Source organism: Eptatretus burgeri, chromosome 3, assembly GCF_056783735.1.
Source record: "Eptatretus burgeri isolate ZD-2024b chromosome 3, Ebu_testis_v1, whole genome shotgun sequence".
NCBI lineage: Eukaryota > Metazoa > Chordata > Myxini > Myxiniformes > Myxinidae > Eptatretus > Eptatretus burgeri.
The window spans coordinates 14691484-14710945 of NC_140963.1; the positions used below are offsets into that span (position 1 = coordinate 14691484).

At 41.7% G+C, this 19462-nt stretch overlaps 1 protein-coding gene across 8 annotated transcripts in view; it reads left to right on the forward strand.

Moving 5' to 3' along the window:
- LOC147029431 (RNA-binding motif, single-stranded-interacting protein 3-like) overlaps positions 1-19462 on the forward strand; it is a 371659-nt gene that overhangs the window by 265958 nt on the left and 86239 nt on the right. For 7 of the 8 annotated variants that reach the window (XM_085872471.1, XM_085872473.1, XM_085872474.1 and 4 more), the window contains 3 exons: positions 145-188; positions 4060-4156; positions 8874-8924. In XM_085872471.1, coding sequence (XP_085728597.1) covers positions 145-188; positions 4060-4156; positions 8874-8924 — 192 coding nt within the window. The remainder of the gene's footprint in view (positions 1-144; positions 189-4059; positions 4157-8873; positions 8925-19462) is intronic. The other variant, XM_085872472.1, reaches the window with a different exon arrangement.

A 19462-nucleotide genomic window follows, 5' to 3' on the forward strand; every position in this document is an offset into this window, starting at 1 on the left:
AGACAGATTCCAAACAGGACATCGTATAACATTTTTTTTTAACTGTTTTATTTTTTTTTTAAATATTCATTTCACTTTGAATCATGAATAAAGTGGAGATGGTTGTAAAGCAATTGTATATTGTTGTTACTGTTATACTTACAGGCTGGAATGGCTCTGGCTTACGATCCAGCTGGTATCCCAAATGGGTATGTGATGCCTGCTTCTTCTTCTTCTTCTTCTTCTACTTCTACATTGACAGGATTATCGCAAAAAGTTTAGCAGCTCCTGTATTAATTTTCACTGTTTACATGTCTTTTTCTGTTAACTTATTATCTCATTCGTCCACAGCTTCACAACATTATAGGGAGATTTAAAATGCAACCCAAACACCAAAAGCCATACTCACCCTGACTGTCCTTCGCTGTGACAGAAATTTGACATGATGCGTCATTTTTCATTCCGGATTGAAAAATAGGAAATTTTATAATGGTGGTCATATGGCAGCTTAGCTGCTGGGGTAGTTATCATTTCTTGAAGCGCGACTATGTCGCTGATGCAGTGCCCCTCTACCAGTACACACACTGGAACTGGTACTCATTTCGCCGACCTCGGAAGGATGACAGGCTGAGTCAACCCCCCTGGTGTTTTAATTCAGTGGCCGACGGGGCTTGAACTCAGGACCCTAGGATCTCAAGCCGCCACCCCAACCACTGAGCCAACACCAGGCTTTTATACTGATAAAACTCGTTTTTCTCATCCGTCATTTATATCCGTGCTTTCTCACCCATGACATCACGGAGTGAATGCAATCTGCCATTATTGCTTTTCCCCATGCACAGGATGCAAATCAATCGGCTAATTATTTTCAAATTTCCATGCGATTCTCAGCTTTGTGTCGCACCAATGTGTCTTTGGTGGTTGAACTAACACAAGCAAAGGATGGTGTTGTTTATTATACGAGTACATACATATAACAATGCAGAGCCCAATTTATTCACCATTGTAATGAGGTTTATTGACCAATATCACAATGGGTATGACTATATTTTGCATAATTATATTTTTATTTGACATCCAAATTGTCTTACCTTTAAGTCTGTTTCATTAATATTGGACTTTGGGAACAAGTTAATGATAGGTCTGGAACTTAATAACATGACATTATTTCTTGGCAGCAAAGCTTCGCTTGATTTCAATGCCACAACAGTATAAGGTTGCTTGATTTCTGGTCTAAGCATGAATATATTTCAATAGCTTTTTGAAACTGACAATTAGTTTAAAGATTTTACTGATGCTTTAGTTCGTAATTGTTCATTATGTGTACAATTAATCAAAACAGCATATGTCAGTGACCTTGACACGTGCCGACGCAAACAAGGATGCTCTTCTGCCTAAGATCGCCAAGTACGTAGTCGCTCCTCGGTGAACGAAAGCAGTTTTTCAACATTCAACAGTCGGTCTTTGTTGTACTGGGTTGCCATTTTCATGAATACATGAGCAAATCAGCAAGGGAATGGATGTATCAAATGAGTGAATCCTTGCATGAACTAGAAGGGGCATTCGGTAGAGTGCACACCTCCACCAAGCTGATTAGTGTACATTTTGTATCCCGCTGATGGGCCAGATATGGATTCGGATCTGAACTAAAATTTAATCAGCTTGTTCTTGTCACATAACCAACTCGTTCACCAAGTTTCTTCTGAATCCGTCCACAACCTTTTGAAATATTCTGCTATATATCGTTTTAGCCCGATCACTTCAATGGTGAAGAATCACTGAGAAAATTCTCGGATCCGGACTCGGATCTTCACCAAAATGGAATCAATTCTTCCTTGTTCCACACACAACCTGTGCACCAAGTTTTGTCATAATCCGTCGACAACTTTCTGAGATGTCCTGTTCACAAACAGACAGACAGACGTGATGACAACGTAACCTCCGTCCATCTTCAGTGGCCGAGGTAATGAGTGAATGAGTGAATGGTGGAATGATATAGGTGAAAATATAACAAACAATTAGCTCGCAATGAAAGGCAATCTATTTGTAAATGAAATGTAAACCACGAACTCGATGTGAACCACGATTAACTGAAGAAACTTGCGATTGAAGTGGTTAACTGTAAAACCCATGACAAGGATTGAATACCTTCAACTCAAGAAACAAAATCCTACCAATTAATTCACAGCTCACGATAAAAGCTCACAAACAATCCCTCCAACACAGTGTCCTTGCCAGCAGCACATGCAACGGCTGACACAACAGCACAATGCCATGGACAGCAGGGCATGCGATCGGTGACACAGACATCATACCTGCAGGGTGAATTGTTTGAATCAAGTCGCTTTCACCGACGCATCTATATCTTGCCTTGACATTAACGATGGATGCAACAGCAAAGATTTATTTAAATAAATAAAAAATTATGAATGTACAAGTGCAGCAAAAGGAAAAGTTCGATTTTCAAGAATAGGATGATCAAATAATTTAATCAATTTATGATTATAGAGTGGGGACATCACATTAACATGAAATGTTGGCCTTGTGTGATTAATGTACATGATGGCATTGCCCTTTTAATGCTTCTTAGCCAAAAAATACATACACGTACAGTCATACATGGGGAGCATGCGCCACAGCGCATCGTTGCGTCCACTCTCTGTCGGTACTCCAGGGGCCGGTGCTACACGTCCATACAAACCTCCGAGGAAGGTTTGGACATCCCCCAGGCAGATGCCTGGCCCATCCTCATCTCTTCGGGATAGGACATTCCAGGCACCCACCCGACGGGACCGCTTCAGGTTAACCCCAGGAGACCGCCTTCTGGTGGACGATACCTCAGCATCACCCCCAACACACACCACAGCGTGTTTCACGGAGTGAAGTGTTTTGAGGTGTCCAGAGTGCAAATCCCAACACCAACCTCCTAGGGAAGGTAACCAACTGCAGGAGGACATTTGGCACCACATATGGTTGGTGTAGCTCCTCCACAATCCCACCAGATATTGAAGGCAGATATCATAACAAGCTCCTCCACCCTTTGACAGGTTTTGTATTAAATCCTGCTGGGTGTCCATCTCCATACACCATCCACACCAGGGGAACCTTGTGGGGGGAACCGGTTTTGTCACTGACACTCAACCATGAACAGGTTAGTATGGGTTTTACATGATACCCATAGCAAGTCACAGATCTGATCTAGCCTGACCTGACAATCAGGGTTGGGTGCTGCCATATCTTTGTACCGTCGATTTATGTGGCACAACACAGGGCTCCCATCCTCAAGCAATCCCCCAACCCCAGTCTCCATGTCACCAGATTACAGGCACACGCCACTACACTCAGCAACAAAAAAATGACATAATTGATGTGATAATTTGAATTGATACAATGTGAGTTTCCACCAGTTACTGCGATTCAAAATTACAATACAGGCAATGTGACGCATTTCCCCACTTTCTTTGGACAACATCAAACTTTAATAGGATAATAACATACTGCACATTAAACCTCGAAGAATATGAATTGTAATCATAATAGATCATCGTTCATAGTGCCCAGATTATGCGATTTGTAAAAACCATCAAGGCAAAGTTAACTAGAATTTATTCCAAAAGACAAAGACTCGGGTCGGATGTTTAATCCACATCAGAGGACTATATGAGAAGAGTGCACCAGATTTAAATGTATCCGCATGGCGTTTGGTGATACCGATCCATGCAATGTCCCCCCTTTATGTTTCCTCTTTTTTGCTCTTTGTCATTGCTGACCTCTACAGTTTATTCTTCCCTTACCCAATTTAATTCTGGCAAATACTCTAGTGTGCTCTACTTTCACATTCCATTTGACCGACAAAGTGAGTAGATTTAACCACTTTATTGAGTAGACAGACTATTTGTGGGTTCATGTTGTGGTGCTGCACTCATTATCAGCTACAGTTATTTGTGAGGACTCACCCGCCATGCCGCAGACCCATGAAAGCTGGGCGCCAAAACTTTGTAAAGTGAATAAGCATCCTTCCAATTGTTTGAGACTTGTTTTTTTTTTTAATATTGTTGTTGTTCCCTTTCCTCATTGCAGGTTTTATTCTGCACCATACAGTGTTGCCACCAACAGAATGCTACCACAGAGCCCGATTACGCCTTATCTAACAGCGAGTCCTATCTCCACATACCAGGTACAAAACCATGTGGCAAAACAATACCGCACTGGACGTGGTGTGGCATCAGGTTATTTGGCAATTTTCAGATCAAAATGTTCATTCTAACAATGGAAGCAGCTCTGTGCAGATTAGAATTCTGCATTTCTGCAATGTGTTTTGCAAAACGTAATCCCGATGAAGTTTATACGTACCGACGGCCTCAAATCATTTTAGTCTCAACTGTTCCCGAAGGGGGAGAGGCTTTTGTAATGGGTCTGTGTGTCAGCGAGTGAGTGTGTGAGCCCACATGCAAATCTACTGTATTATAGATCAATCTTCTTTCGATAAAATGCAATATATATATATATATATATATATATATATATATATATATATATATATATATATATATATATATATATATATATATATATATATCCTAATGAGGCTTTGAATTGTTAAATGCTGAATGTTGTTATGGTGGACGAGGTTACGTTTTCACCCTTACGTTTTACGTGGCTGAGCAGGATATCTCCAAAGGTTGTTGACGGATTCAAACGAAATTTTGTGGGCAGGTTGGGTGTGTCAAAGAGGAATTGATTCATTTTGGTGAAGATTCGGATCCGGATGCAAGAATTTTTTTTAATTTTTAAAGTGATTCTTCACCGTTGAGAGGGCCAAAAAAGATATGTAGCATGATAGCTCAAAAAAGTTGTGGATGGGTTATGCCAAAACTAGGTGGATGAGTTGGTTCAGGTGACAAGAACAAGCTTATTAGATTTTGGAGGTCCGGGAACTGTTCAGCCTAGCGGAGGTATGTGCTCTACTGAGTGCCAAACTTGTTACTTCATAGTATTCTTGTGGAAACTCCTCAATGAGATTCAAACACTACTGAAAGTTAAACATTGTACTACTCCTGCCTTTCAAACAAAGCCACAACCCTGTGCTCCCATGTTGCACCCATCACTGCTTAACACCTGCCTATGCACCTCTTTATTTCATATATATCCCTTAATATAAACAGTGTGTAGTTCGTTTAATGTAAGAGTTGCAAACAGGAGAAGTCACTCATTCCATGCCATGGTGCCATTAAACTCCCTTGGCAGAGCTTTGTGAACTCACAGATTGTTTCACATTCCATAAATTCCATCTAATTGCATTCCCTTTTGCTGCTTTTGGCTCCACTTCTGCTGCCTGCTGCTTAACTAAATAAGCAAGGAACCTTTGCACATTTTCAAATATTCACTTATTAAGCAAATATGTTTTTTTTTTTTAATTCATCTTTGTTTCTCAGTGAATAAATGTAAAACCCTGACGCTAATAAATCTAGAAATCAAAGTAATTCGAACGATAATGCACTCCAGGGAGTTGCTGACTCGCACAATTCTATTCTACCCGACCCCATCACCTGCCCATCGATATGACCGTCTGTTTTCAGGCAAAATAACTTGACAACTTGAGCACTTGGAATCAACTAGTTTGGCATGTAGCTTCTGATTATATATCGTACACACAGATGTGATTATCCAATGCCTAAATATACTGTATAGTCTTGTATAAAATTTCATTTTATGTTTTTCCTTGTGACCTCAAACTTGAACTCGTTTGAGACATTCACAATATGAAGCTCTGTGCCAAATTTGTCAATTCTAAGTGGCCTTGTTGTCCAGGTATTGTGCTTCGGTCGTACACAGCACAACGCTGCGGGGTAACATCATTGGCTGAGGGCACGGCCATGCTGCTAATGCAGTGCCCTCTGCTGATTAGCGCAGGCATTTATGATTTGGTCACGGTGCCGGTGATGGAATGACCTACTCTTCTCAAAGGACACCGTGGGATCTTTAACGTCCATCAACAAATGCTGGCAGAGTTTAACGTCTATCCGAGGGATGGCACGCACATTGATGAATTTCCCTGCCGATAAAAAAACACCAGGATGACAGTTTTTAACTGGGTTGGGATGCCAACCCAGGTTAGACAGCTTAGTAATTGAGGCAAGTGTGCTTACCTCTCAGCCATCCTGTGAGCCCAGCTATTCTGCTGATTTACAGACAAACAAACGAACATGTGGGATCATCGTAATACTCGCACACTAAGCTTATGAATGCAGACTTACAAAGTAAATATGACACTTTTAATGAAATACAGTATTTTATATTAGATAACAAAAAATATTAAAGAAGTTATGTTGACAGCACATCTTGATTCTTATTGCATTTGAAGACAGCCTGTTGCTGCTGAGTTTTTGTATGCTTGCTGGCCAAAACATGACTGTTAACATCCTATCTGATTATTAGCTATGACCTCTCCTTTTAGAAGCAGCCATCATTTATTTCATAAACAATATTGTTTTTGCTCAGAGGTTTCCACTCCATCTCTTCCCCCAAACCCTCCCTTTCTTTTCTCTTATCTCCTTCCAATCTCCTTTACCTTCTCCCCCCCCAGTCTCCCACATTCCTCTGCTGTCTTTGTTTTTTCTCTTCAATCATCTTCCATTCTCTCCTTTTGCTTCAGATTCCTTTCAACTCCTGTCTGGAAGTAATAAGTATATATTTATTTTTGTTTTGCTATTTTCGAGTAGAAAATATATATTTTTCTTTTTGAGTTGAAAATGCACAAGCGTACACTGTTTATGGGTTTTTTTAACCTGAGTTCCCAGTATCATGAGACATTAGGTGCTTTTCTACCATTCCTCAAGGGTTAATAAGCAGGCCGGCTATAATTTCCATTTACACCCACAACAAATGGCCATGAGCGCGTAGTCGAGTGGTGAATCGGGGCTCACTGAGCTGAGGCCAACACCATCACGCTGAGTTATCACACTAAATGATTTGGAGAAGAAGGAGAAGACGAAGACGACAGTAAAACGGCAAATGAACCAAAATCTGTTCATGTTGTGGCAAACGGCAAGTGACGTGATTCAACCATTTCGGTTTGCAGGCAGGATGAGAGAGTTCGTAAAATATGTGACACTTGCAGGGGTACACGGCGTTTCTCGGTGCTGTTGTTATCGTGGCATTTTGAAGAAATCAATTTTTTTTCTATATTTTTTTTTTGTGGGGGTGTAAAACACTTCTCCACACCCACTAAGACTAAATAGTGGGATTGGGGATCATTTAATATTACCTTGCACATCGCTACAAAGGCTTAGGCACTCCAAACTGCATATCTTAGGCACTTCAAAAAAAACCCAACTTTTTTATTTTATTTTATTTCAAAAGCAATTTTGTCATCAAAACACTCCCCGACACTCACTGATGAACCTCTGAATGTTTGATGAAGATTTGTTTCGCCATCTCTGAGAACAAGCTCAAATGAGCTGAGATCCTCGTCCTCTTAATGCTGACGTCATAAAAACGAATATGACGTCATTGTGATGTATCAGGTTTGCGATAAATTATCTGTGCCAATGCCCGGCTTGATTCCCACAAACAAAATTCAAACAGCTTGCCTAGTTTCGGAGATAATGGTATAGGCGATTTCCATTAGCGGCGATATTATGACGTCAACTTTTTTTCTCGGAAGAATTTCCAAAATTGTAGATGGTTACTGCCTGCGCGTGGGCTTTCTGCATATACATGGCAAGTTTCACGAAGATCCGATGAAAACTCTGGGTTGTGAAACAAAAAATAGGAATGACGTCATAAAATTGATATTACGTCATAGTGATGTATCATATGTGCGGTAGTTCATCTCTGCTAATGCCCTGCTCGATTCCCGCAAACAGAATTCAAAAAGCTTGCCTAGTTTCGGAGATAATTTTTTCAGCGATTTCCATTAGCGGAGATATTTTGACGTCATAACCTTTTTTCTCGGAGGAATTTTCAAAATCGGAGATGGTTACTGTCTGCGCAGGGTATTTGTACATATATATGCCAAGTTTCAGGAAGTTTCGATGAAAACTGTAGGCTGTGAAACAAAAAAGTCCACAAGAACAACAACGTGAGTAAGACTTAGAGATCCTACACGAGGATCTATAAACGGTGACAGACACAGACAGACAGACAGACAGACAGACAGACAGACAGACAGACAGACAGACAAACACCTCTGTAAAAGTATCGATAACACATGGAAATGCACATCATATTTATTTTCTGAATGGCCATGCATGGTGTACGCGCAAGTCAGATCCTCAAGTTCTCCCTGCTCGGTCCCGTTGGCGGTTAAGGTGTCATGCAAATGCCCCTATTCGTCCACATTGAAACACGAGACGGCCGATTCAAAGTCCCTCCTGACTTTCCAACAACGAACTTCAGTTCATTATGAGAAATAAAAAAACACACTCGCCTTAAAAATCTGTTCATAAACTACTTCCTTAATAAATTGCCAAGCAGTCTGAACATTAGATATGAATTTAAATGAAATCTCACTTTTCCCCTTTGGCTTGTTTCTGAATAATTAATGATATTTTACAACTAGGTATTTTTCCCACTGGCTTTCAAACGTCAGGTGTGACATAGCACATTTGTATTTCAGCACCTCATGGCTTCAATTAAAGTCTTGTGCAACAGCAGCATCTCTTGGTATGAGATTGAACTTCATTTGTGGGCAAAGACCCTTCTTACCATACTTTAATGTTGAACCACTGATCTCTTGTCATGCCCAATAGCTTCATTTTTTTAAAAAAATTTTGATGCTCTATCTTTTGTTTTATATTCATTTTCTGCAAGCCTAAAGCAGCAGTCACACTGTGATGCACACCATGAGACCGCTCCGGTCTTACAGCGGTTGTCACATTCCTCCATTGCAGGTGCATAGCACATCCTGGATGCCGCAACAACAATATGTCATGCAACCCACGGTAAGACACCAGCACTCATCATGTGTGAGGTTATGCCAAACACACAGGCCTGAATATTCACTTTGAAGGTTGTTCAGCTCCACAGATTTGTTCATCAGACAAATGCATTGCCATTGAGAAATCAGCCATAATCTTTTACCCATATTCTACTTTTTTTTTTTCTCCTTCTCCTTCTCCTTCTCCTTCTCCTTCTCCTTCTCCTTCTCCTTCTCCTTCTCCTTCTCCTTCTCCTTCTCCTTCTCCTTCTCCTTCTCCTTCTCCTTCTCCTTCTCCTTCTCCTTCTCCTTCTCCTTCTCCTTCTCCTTCTCCTCCTTCTCCTTCTCCTCCTTCTCCTTCTCCTCCTTCTCCTTCTCCTCCTCTCATTCATTTTCACAGTTGGATGCTCAGTTGTCCTTCTCCATGTTGTTTTGTCTGCTGCCTCTGTGCATCCACAATCCTCATGCCCACAGCTCCATATCATTTAAAATAACATGCCTCCATCACAGCCTTTGCCTCAACCTTCTGCTCATGCTTTCCATTCGCTGGTTTCTCCATATGTGTATGTGTCTGCACATGATGACTACAATTCATTCCGCAATCTACAGCAACACCGTGATGTCACCTCTACGACTTGCTCACTGCGACCCCATTTCGAACTTCATTTCGGAATTTTCTCTGTTTGTGGCATTTTGAACCATTGCTCATAAGGCTTGATTAATGCCATGAGATGGTCCCTACGGGTCGCGGTGGAGCGCAACATATGACCGTGACGTCACGATATTGCAGCATGTTGGAGAACGGATTAGTGTCGTCTTTATGCCACACCGTAAAACTTTTGTCCTCCTCGTGGTGCTGCATTGAGGCAATTGACAATGCATTTGTGTGACAGATGATGCTTGTTGGTCACAGATCGTGCAGCAATGGTTGTAATGGGACACGATTGGTCTTATCCTGACTATACACTGTTAGGAGGGCTTACCCTATTTGTATATGCATGTGAACCAGTGGGGCATGCTTGCAGAAGGCAAACTGATATTGGGGTGGAAAGGGGGGGGTGGGGTGATGGTTGATGGGGAGGGGGGTTATGAGATGATTTGTGGAGCGATGGTGGAGGGGGGTAAGGGAATGTGGGGTGGTGGTGGGAATTGTGGGAGTGATGATTGATGGGAGGATAGTGGAGGGGTGGGGGGGGGACCCTAGTGGGAAGGGGCCCTGAAAGTTTTAGCATCCTAGATCAAATCCTTTTGGAGGAGTAGATGATACATACATTGAAGTAGAGCAGTGTATCAACACATACAAGGAGGAGATGATACTTTCTCTCCACGCTAAATAGATGGTGATTCATTTGATTTGTAGAAATTTGTGTGGATAATGGAGAATTATTTTCCTGTGCTCTTGTGGGAACTGCCGGGCAATGGCAACAGGTGTTTGATTCACTGCTTAAATTTTCCGTGTACATGTGCTGCTCGCTGGGTAGAGATGGTCTTAGTTTCAAGCAAAGGCTGTTTCTTCCTCTTAATCATGTGTATGGCATCCTCTCTCAATTGTGGCAGATAACCACAAGATCTCGCCATCTCTGTTGTTTCATAACGGTGCTCTGTAAAATGTTCCGATTTTTGTTGGCCCAATAGATTTTGTAGGCCTGATCCACACTTGGGTATTCCAGGCAAACCTTGTCCAATTTCTGGCAAACTTATGGTCTTTTGGCCATTGGTGTAGCATTAAACCATCTCAGTTTGGATTGCTATAACTACCAAGGATGCATTGACTTGGCATATTTGTGGAAATTCGATGATTTTTTTTTTGCCACTTGAGTTGCATCGTACCGCAGTGTAATCCATAAACAGCATGGGAGTGGCGCTCGCCTTCGTGGTGTGACGTCAAGGATAATTTGAAGAAGAAGATTTCGACTTTATAATTCAGGAATCGCAAAAAGACACATCATATCTCTTTTGTAGGGTATCAAGAGATAGATTAGCGTCAAGGTGGTCTGAGCATATTTGGGTTCCCCTTTAGTAGTTTATAGGTAAAGTCATTTTTAATGTTAAACGGTCAAAAGTTTTAAAATAAAACTCTTGTTTTCATTCTCATGGGTTGCTGCGAAATGTGAAGTGTTGGACTTCTAGATTCTAAGTCGAAGATGAACAGTGATTGTCATATTCTGTTAGCTATTCTAAGGTCACTTGACAACAGCGGATTTGAATTATCATCCTGTTAAGGCAGCAGCTTTCCTTTTGATATTTTGATGAACTTAGAGTAGTAACGATTGTGTAATTGTCTGGAAGAGAGACAGTGATTCTAGGTCTGTTCTGGGTTCAAGTCATAACCTGATGATGAACGCAGTACAGTATTACAGTCATTTGGCATGCTTTCAATAGATTATATGTAACGAAGAAGGCATGCCTGCTTACGATTGTTTATGGCTTTCGACCACAGTACACCGTCCATAAGGAAGAATGCTTATCAGTTCATATCACTGTGAAATGACCATAAAGGACCAAACACACAGACACCTCTCGAATCGTAACGCCATAAAACCGAGATAAAAACCGCCTCCTTTGGGAGATCATATGACCCACCATTGCATTTCATCACGTGACCCTAAGTGCGGTGGTGCTCCACCAGTTATCTTTTGTTTATGGATATTTTCGTCTTTAAACATTTACAGTTTACGTCTATAAACATTTAAGCTACATTACGTCAGTGTGCAAAATCTCAACCTTCCAACCCTCCTAGAAAGTAAGAAACATTTATATGAGTGAGTCAGTGTTTAGAAAGAAATATGTATATATTGTTACGAGTTTGGGGTCAGCGTGCCGGGCTCACGAGGTACTTACTTGGATTCGCTGCTAGATCACCGAACCCTGAGGCCACCACACCACGGATAACTCCATGGCCCGACAGGTTGTTAACCAACTGTGGAGAAATTTAATTGAGCTGGGTCCTCTCGCCCTCGGTCGTGTTACCTTACTCATTCATCCAACTACCTTAACTGGGGGCTGTGCCCTCAACGTCCACCCGTCCACCAATTACGGCCGAGTGAAACCATGTTGGACTATGGCTAAACCAGTGGAGCATTAACTTCCCACCTATATATTACATAGTACATACACACAATGATGGAAAAGGCACAATCGAGCAGGTTTGAAAGATGCTGATCAAGTCAAAAACAACAATCATTTATTTGCACAAGCAATGAAGGAACAGCATTGATTTACAGTCAAGCAATCAAGTAATACATCCACAAGCAGTAAAGACACAAAAGCACAGACTTAACCCCGAGCACGTATGTTTTTCCCCTTACACAAACTCATTTAGACACAGGACATGGTGCCAAATTTAGAACAGAAAGAGACGAGGAGATGAGAAAGCAAAGCAGAGCGGAGTATGGGTTTGACTCCTACCTTACCTAACACAGCCAAGCGGGGCTGTGTCAATCCCAAATATGCGGGGTGTTGTGAGGATGTGGACGATGGGTGGTGGAGTGTCGATGTGATTGGTGTGAGAGGTGCAGCATAGTGAGCGTAGGCTTGGAGGAAGGATGTGATGTATGAACAATGCCTCATCCATGTGGAGACGGAGGGAAATTATTGATTACTCATTAGAAGGATTGATTCTCTTTGTGCGTCCAAAATAGATAATTAGGGGTTCTTGAATAAATAGAAAGTCTGGTGTTAAATTTGGGATTAGGTTGGCTAGCTTGGGATCTTAGGGTCCTGAGTTTGAGCCCTGTTGGCTGCTGAATTAGCACCAAGTGGGGTTGACTCAGCCTGTCATCCTTCTGAGGTCGGCAAAATGAATACCAGTGTCCTGGTTTGGGGCACAGCATCAGCAGCATAGTCATGCCCCAACAAAATGATAGCTACCAGGCAGCCAAGCTTCCCATATGCAAGAAGAAAGAAGAGATATAGAGAAGGATTGATTAAGTCATTACGGAGCTCCAGTGCACTAAGAACCGGACTAAAAAATAAAAAAACTTCAAAAAAATTTGAAGTCACAGCTGGCTGAAATTCTTGAAGCGAAAGTGAACATCCCAGACAGAGAACCAAGGGGAGATGCAGTCATCATTGATGGCTCAGCACTTATCAATGCCCTACCTCCATGTACTTCAAAGATATTTGATGACTATGCTAAAGAAGACATCATCCCAAAGGTGGAATCCTATGGTGCCAGGTACGAGAGGGTGGACGTAGTGTTTGATGTGTACAAGAAGTCAAGTCTGAAGTCTGAGGCAAGGTCAAAAAGGGGGCAAGAAATCAGAAGCAGAGCGACAGGAACCAGTAAGACCCAAAGTAACTGGAGAAGCTTTCTTCGAGATGACAGCAACAAGACTGAGCTGCTTTACTTCCTTGCGGAAAAGATGTGTGAAGCACATACGACAAGCACAGTCATTATCACAAAAGGAGAAGATGCCATTAGCAACACAAGGAAGTCATTGGATGCTGTGTCTCCATGTTGTCATGAAGAAGCTGACACTCGAATATTTGTACACACCAGGGATGCAACGACGGATGGTAGAAAATCCATTATCATTAAGGATAATGACACGGACGTACTAGTCATAGCAATATCTGTACTGCCATCCTTACAGGAACTAGGTCTTGAGAACATGTGGATTGCCTTTGGCCAAGGAGCCAAGCCAATGGATTCCAGTCCATGAGGTAGTTTCTACAATAGGGCCTGAGAAAGCTCGAGGGATCCCATACTTCCATGCGTTCACTGGATGTGACGTCGTGTCTGCCTTCCGCGGTAAAGGGAAGAAAACTGCTTGGCAGACTTGGAACGTCTTTGATGATGTTTCTGAAACATTCACCAATCTCAGCCAGCATCCAATATTGATTCATGATCTTGACTTTTTCGAAGTTTTTTTTTTTTTTTTTCAGATTTTTCAAAATTTGGATTTTCAAATGTCCAAAATCAGGCAGATTTGATTAGAATCCCCTGGAGAACAAATGTGTCAAATTTGATGCTTGTATCATCATTTGCACGATTCCTCTCAAAAATTGCTGTTATCTGCCCCACTATATGCGTTTAGTTTGATCTCTTCAGTTGTGAATGAAAAGGTTAATTTGGAAAAACTGTTTCTACATCATTCGCAATTCATCTAAATGTGGCATTATTGGTAGGGGTTATATACTTTTGCAGAGCACTGTATACCCCTCCCATGCTCGTCCAGCCTAATAAAGCTGCAGAATGCAATAGTGAAAAACTACACATGATAACTCCTATGCTGTTTAAAATTCTACCTGAGTACATCTTCAGCTGCAAAATATTCACAAATAGTACATGCATGAGAATCCAAATGCTACACATCCCCTCCGCCACCAGATCGATGAAACCCTTTAGACCCATTTTATACGTTTTTAGACCCCTTTTAACCTTTTTAAGACACTTCAGCTTCCCCTTAAGACACTTTAGCTTCCTTAGAAAATAGAAAAAGACCCCCCCCCCACCCCACAAAAAAAATTATAAATCGGTTTTGACAAACTTTTTCGTGCATCATTCGTGTCTCATCACAAATTTTCATGACGAATTGAAACTGATATCCCAAAGCAAAGCTGATGTTGAAAACATAAACTGAAACTACTGATCTACAGATTATGGAATGGGAAACCAGAATTAATTGCTGTGAAAAATATCAAAGAGAAACTGCTGAAATATAAGCCATGGGGAGTACCGATAGACGGGCAGGTTGTGGCTGAAGAAGGACCATGTGGAGGGATAGGTGCCTGGAGGTGGGCGGTTGGCACAGAAAGAACTTCGGTAATCTTTGGTTAGGCGGTCGGCCCAAAATGCACTGAAATCCATTTCTCAGCTGAGCGTCCATAATTTCACCCTCGCTACCACACTTTCAGTTCAATTTCAAGCCTGGTGTTGGCTTAGTGCTTAGGGTGGCTGGCTTGGGATCCTTTGGTTCTGAGTTTGAGCCCCGTTGGCTGCTCAATTAACACCAGATGGGGTTGACTCAGCCTGTCATCCTCCCAAGGTCGGTGAAATGGGTGCCAGTGTACCGGTAGAGAGGCGCAGCATCAGCAGCGCAGCCACGCTCCAAGAAATGATAGCTATCTGGCAGCCAAGCTGCCATACGCGAGAACAGAACAAAGTTCAATCTCACTCTTCCATGATCATTGCCCTTGTAGAGAGAAAAAACAAAAACATAGAAATGTTAACTTTTTAAACAAATGTAATTTTAATTTTCATAATTCAATCTAAAACTATTGCTTGATGCAGAAACAACAACCCAACAAAGATGATCCTTGCTCTGAACTGCAGAAAGAAGGTTATACTGGAAATGTGGTGTAAAATATTTGTGATGTCGTGACAGTGCCTTTAACATTTCTCATCTGGAAATGACTTTCCCTTTCCTAATGCAGGCAATAACTTTGTGTACTTTGCATCAAGCAAGGTGAGACAATAGCACACTTTAGTGCTATGCAAGGCCAAGCATTGTCATCTACAGTGCATCTCATGGCAATGTCAATCTCGTTCTGCAATGTTGGCTTTTTTGCCAAGTTTTCAGTACCCTGAACACAGGTTTTGTCCAGGGAATTCCAAACCATTATGCAATGGATGCCATTCCCCATACCAATGCCATGCATCATTGGAAATGCAATCACGCTGCCCCTCACTCGTTTCTTCTTAGCATGAAGGGTAAATGTTTTGGAAGCTTGCATCAAATCTATCCCCAGACCAAGCATTATCTGAGTAGTTACAGTCGTTGTTGTTTTCTCGTAAGTCCCTATTTTAGCACTTTCATTAAGCTCACATCACATGGTATTGTGCTGATGCTTTCCAATCGTGATGAAACGTGTTCACTGCCATACTCCTACCTGTGTGGCATAATGAACTCACCACTACGGCTTTTAAAAACGCTGCAGGAGCCCATGACGGCACAAGGTATTACAGTTAGATCATGGTGATATCGTGATAATGCTTAATGTTGGAAATGTCACCTTTCAACTATTTTATTCCCAACCATAAATTGTAGCTCTACTGCTCCAGTAATGCAGCAGACGATGTGCTTGTGTGGCAGGTGATGCTCGTTGGTCACCAATAGTGTGGTCATGCCATAACGGGACCGGATCTGTTGTCTTGCATGCTCGGGGGTTGGGCTATGAGATATATGTTCTGTAGAATACCTTATCTTGGCCAAACACTATGGAAAGAACAGGTTAATCCCCTGAAAGTATTGCACTATTTAAGCTTCCTCATGTTTGCATTGAACATAAAAGCAATTTCCTTTGGTTCCGAACTCACAAATATCAACTTTACTGTTGCAGTAGGGATTTGAAAACCATATGCAGTACATTTAAATAATTGTTATTATTATTATTATTATCATCACAGTTGTCATTAATGATACAATGATAATGTTTTCTTTATCACTATTCCTGATAAAATACAATTACTATTGGGTAGCAAGCAGTAAGCTAGCTATCACGTGAAGCCTGTAGATTGCTGGTTGCATCGTTTTCTGGGGGCACAGCTGTGCCACTGATGCAGTGCCCTCCATTACCAGTAAACTGGTACTCATTTCGCCAACCTCAGAAGGATGACAGGCTGAGTCAACCCCACCTGGTGTTAATTCAACAGCGGACAGGGGCTCAAATTCAGGACCCTAAGATATTAAACCAGACACCTTAACCGTTAAGCCAACACCAGGCTTCGCAAGCAGTTCATGCAATGCGACTTTCATCGTTAGACTTAATTGCCTTTATACGGCTTTGATAATATTTTTTTTACCAGGGGACCAGGTGGTAGAGCACTTGACAGTAAATGGGGGAATAGTTGAGATCAGATCATGGCAGGGGTGTTTTACACAGGGACAGTAGATAGATTAAAATGGAATTGGATAGGTACACTTGAGTACACGTGAGGCAGAGAGGGGTACAACAGTGATGTAAGCAGAAATACAAGGTAGACTGGAATTGAATTGGGTGATCTGTGGGCATTGTATGCATCTTCTTCTTTTGTCGGTATTTAGAGATACCGATTCACCTGAGTTGCAGGTGTCGTCAAGTGCATTTGATGTTGTCTTCATTCATGCAACTCTCACCTAATGAACCTCCCAACTCATCACCAAAGATAAACTGAAACAAACAAAAACATCATCATACATTGTAAATGTTGACGTCCTGTCTGAGATGTACGTGTTTGCTCCTGCCCTCTTTATGGCATGACCACACTATTGGTGACCAACGAGCATCACCTGCCACACGAACACATCGTCTTCTGCATTGCTGGAGCAGTTGATCTACAATTTGTGGTTGGGTCGCTTGTCCTGGATGTGTCCATTCTGCTGAAAAATTATTTTGCACTTCTCGTGTGTTATTATGTTCAACATCTCTATCAGATCACCTCGCAATTGTCTTCTTTCTGAGGGAAAACATCCTGTCGCTTTCAGCTGCTCCTCTTAACTTGGTCTAGCTGGGCCCGGGATCAATCTAGCTGCTCGATGCTGAACCCTCTCTATGGCAGATGTGTCCTTCCTCGGATGTGATGACCAAAACTGAACACAATATTCCAGGTGGAACCTCACGAAATTACTCGATGTTGTTAAAACCATTTCTTTGATTTATAATTTATCCCCAAACAAATACAACTGGAAACATTATTAGCTTTGTCCTCCAGTTTCTTGGCAACGGGGCTGTACACTTGCTCCCTATATCTATTACCACCCCTAGATCCTTCTGTCGAGTCACATGCTCCAATACTTCCCCTTGCATTGTAGAATCCCTATTTTCATATTATTCGTACCGAAGCCAAGCACTTTACATTTCCTTGTGTTGAACTGCATCTGCCAGTCTTTTGGCCAGTACATTAAAGCATCCAGACTTTCCTGAATCGGACAACTCCCCCACCCGGTCACCTCCATCTCTGCTGTCGACCTTGCCTCCAAGCTTCCTGTAATCTGCAAATTTGGAAAGCCTAGCATTAACCTCACTATTCAAACCATTGATGTAAACGATGAATAGTAATAGTCCTTAAACTGATCCCTGAGGTACCCCATGATTTACATCCTTCCAGTGGGATTTCCCTCACGTTCACAGCCACTCATTGCTTCCCATCACTAATCCAGTTTCTAGTCCGGTTAGTTACTCCACCAGCCACACCACAAGCCCTCACCTTGGCCAACAACTTCATATGTGCTACCTTATCAAATGCCTTCTGAAGGTGGAGATTTCACGACATCCATTGCACTTCCCTCATTCTCAACCCAGTCAGAAACTGCTTCGTAGAACTCTAATAAATGTGTTCAACATGATCTCCATTTCTTAAATGCATACCGATTACCTTTAATTAGTTTGAAATTATTCAAATCGTTCCCTATCTGTTCCTTAATTATCTCCAACACCTTGCTCATAATGAAGTCAAGCGAACGGGTGTAGAGTTCCCAAACTCTTCTCTGCATCTTTTCTTAAATATTAGCATTGCATTTGCTAACTCTCCAATCCACTGGAACCTGTCCTGACTCCAACAAGCTGTTAAAGATATCGGATAACATCACGCTTATCTGCTCTGCCACCACGCTCCATACTCTTGGATGCGTATTATCTGGTTCCAGAGTTACTTTTACTTCGTGTTCCGAGCTGTTTCCTCCACTCTTCCCTTGATGTCCTTAAGAAGCCCTTTACTCACCCCTGAGATAGATAATCTCAGCTATTGGAAGTTCCTCTGAATGTTGTTATGGAAACGTAGAAGTAATTTTTTTTAAAATAATTTCGCTGTCTCACCACCATCATCCACTAATTATCGTGTGTAATTATTAAATGGCCCACACTGGGTCCTACCTTTTTCTTTACCCCTTGTATATGCTTAAATGACATCTTGCTGCTATGTTGAATATGTTTGGCTATATCATTTCCATGTTCTCTTTTGGCTTACCAAGTTATTTACTTAACCAGCCTCTGTTTACTGCTTTACCGAGGTGAGTCACATTCTATTCCTGTTATTTTGTATTTAATGAATGCTTTCTTAATTTCTGAATGCCTTATGGTTATCTTTACTGACACTGCTTATCTCCTGATTCAACCACCCTTGTCTCAACAACCCTCTACCTTTACACCTCACTCTAATATACTTACCCCCTCACTCCACATATTCACTCCTTGAAGGTTCCCATTTATCTGATGCAGACCGCCAACGCTTTGGCTTTTCCCAAACTAGATCATCTTACATTCAAAGTTTGCCTTCTTGAAATCTAAAATCCTTACCGCACCATCCCGATTCCACATCTCAACAATACAGTTGTACACACTATCTTATGGTCACTTGTTCCCAGATGTCCTACTACTTTCATCTCCTCCACCATATTTGGATCATTGCTTTAAAATATATCTAACACTGCACCCAAATCCCAATCCACCCCCTCGCGGGCTTTTACACACATTGGCTTGAAAAGCAATCCTGGAATTGATTGAGAGAATCTTCCTCGGTTCTGCTCTTCCCCCTTTGCTGAACCAAATCAAACTCCCTTACAATAAACACTCCACCTTTTCCACTTGCTTTCTGTGTTCTTCATGAACCCCTTTATCCTGCTCCTCCCTCACACCACGATC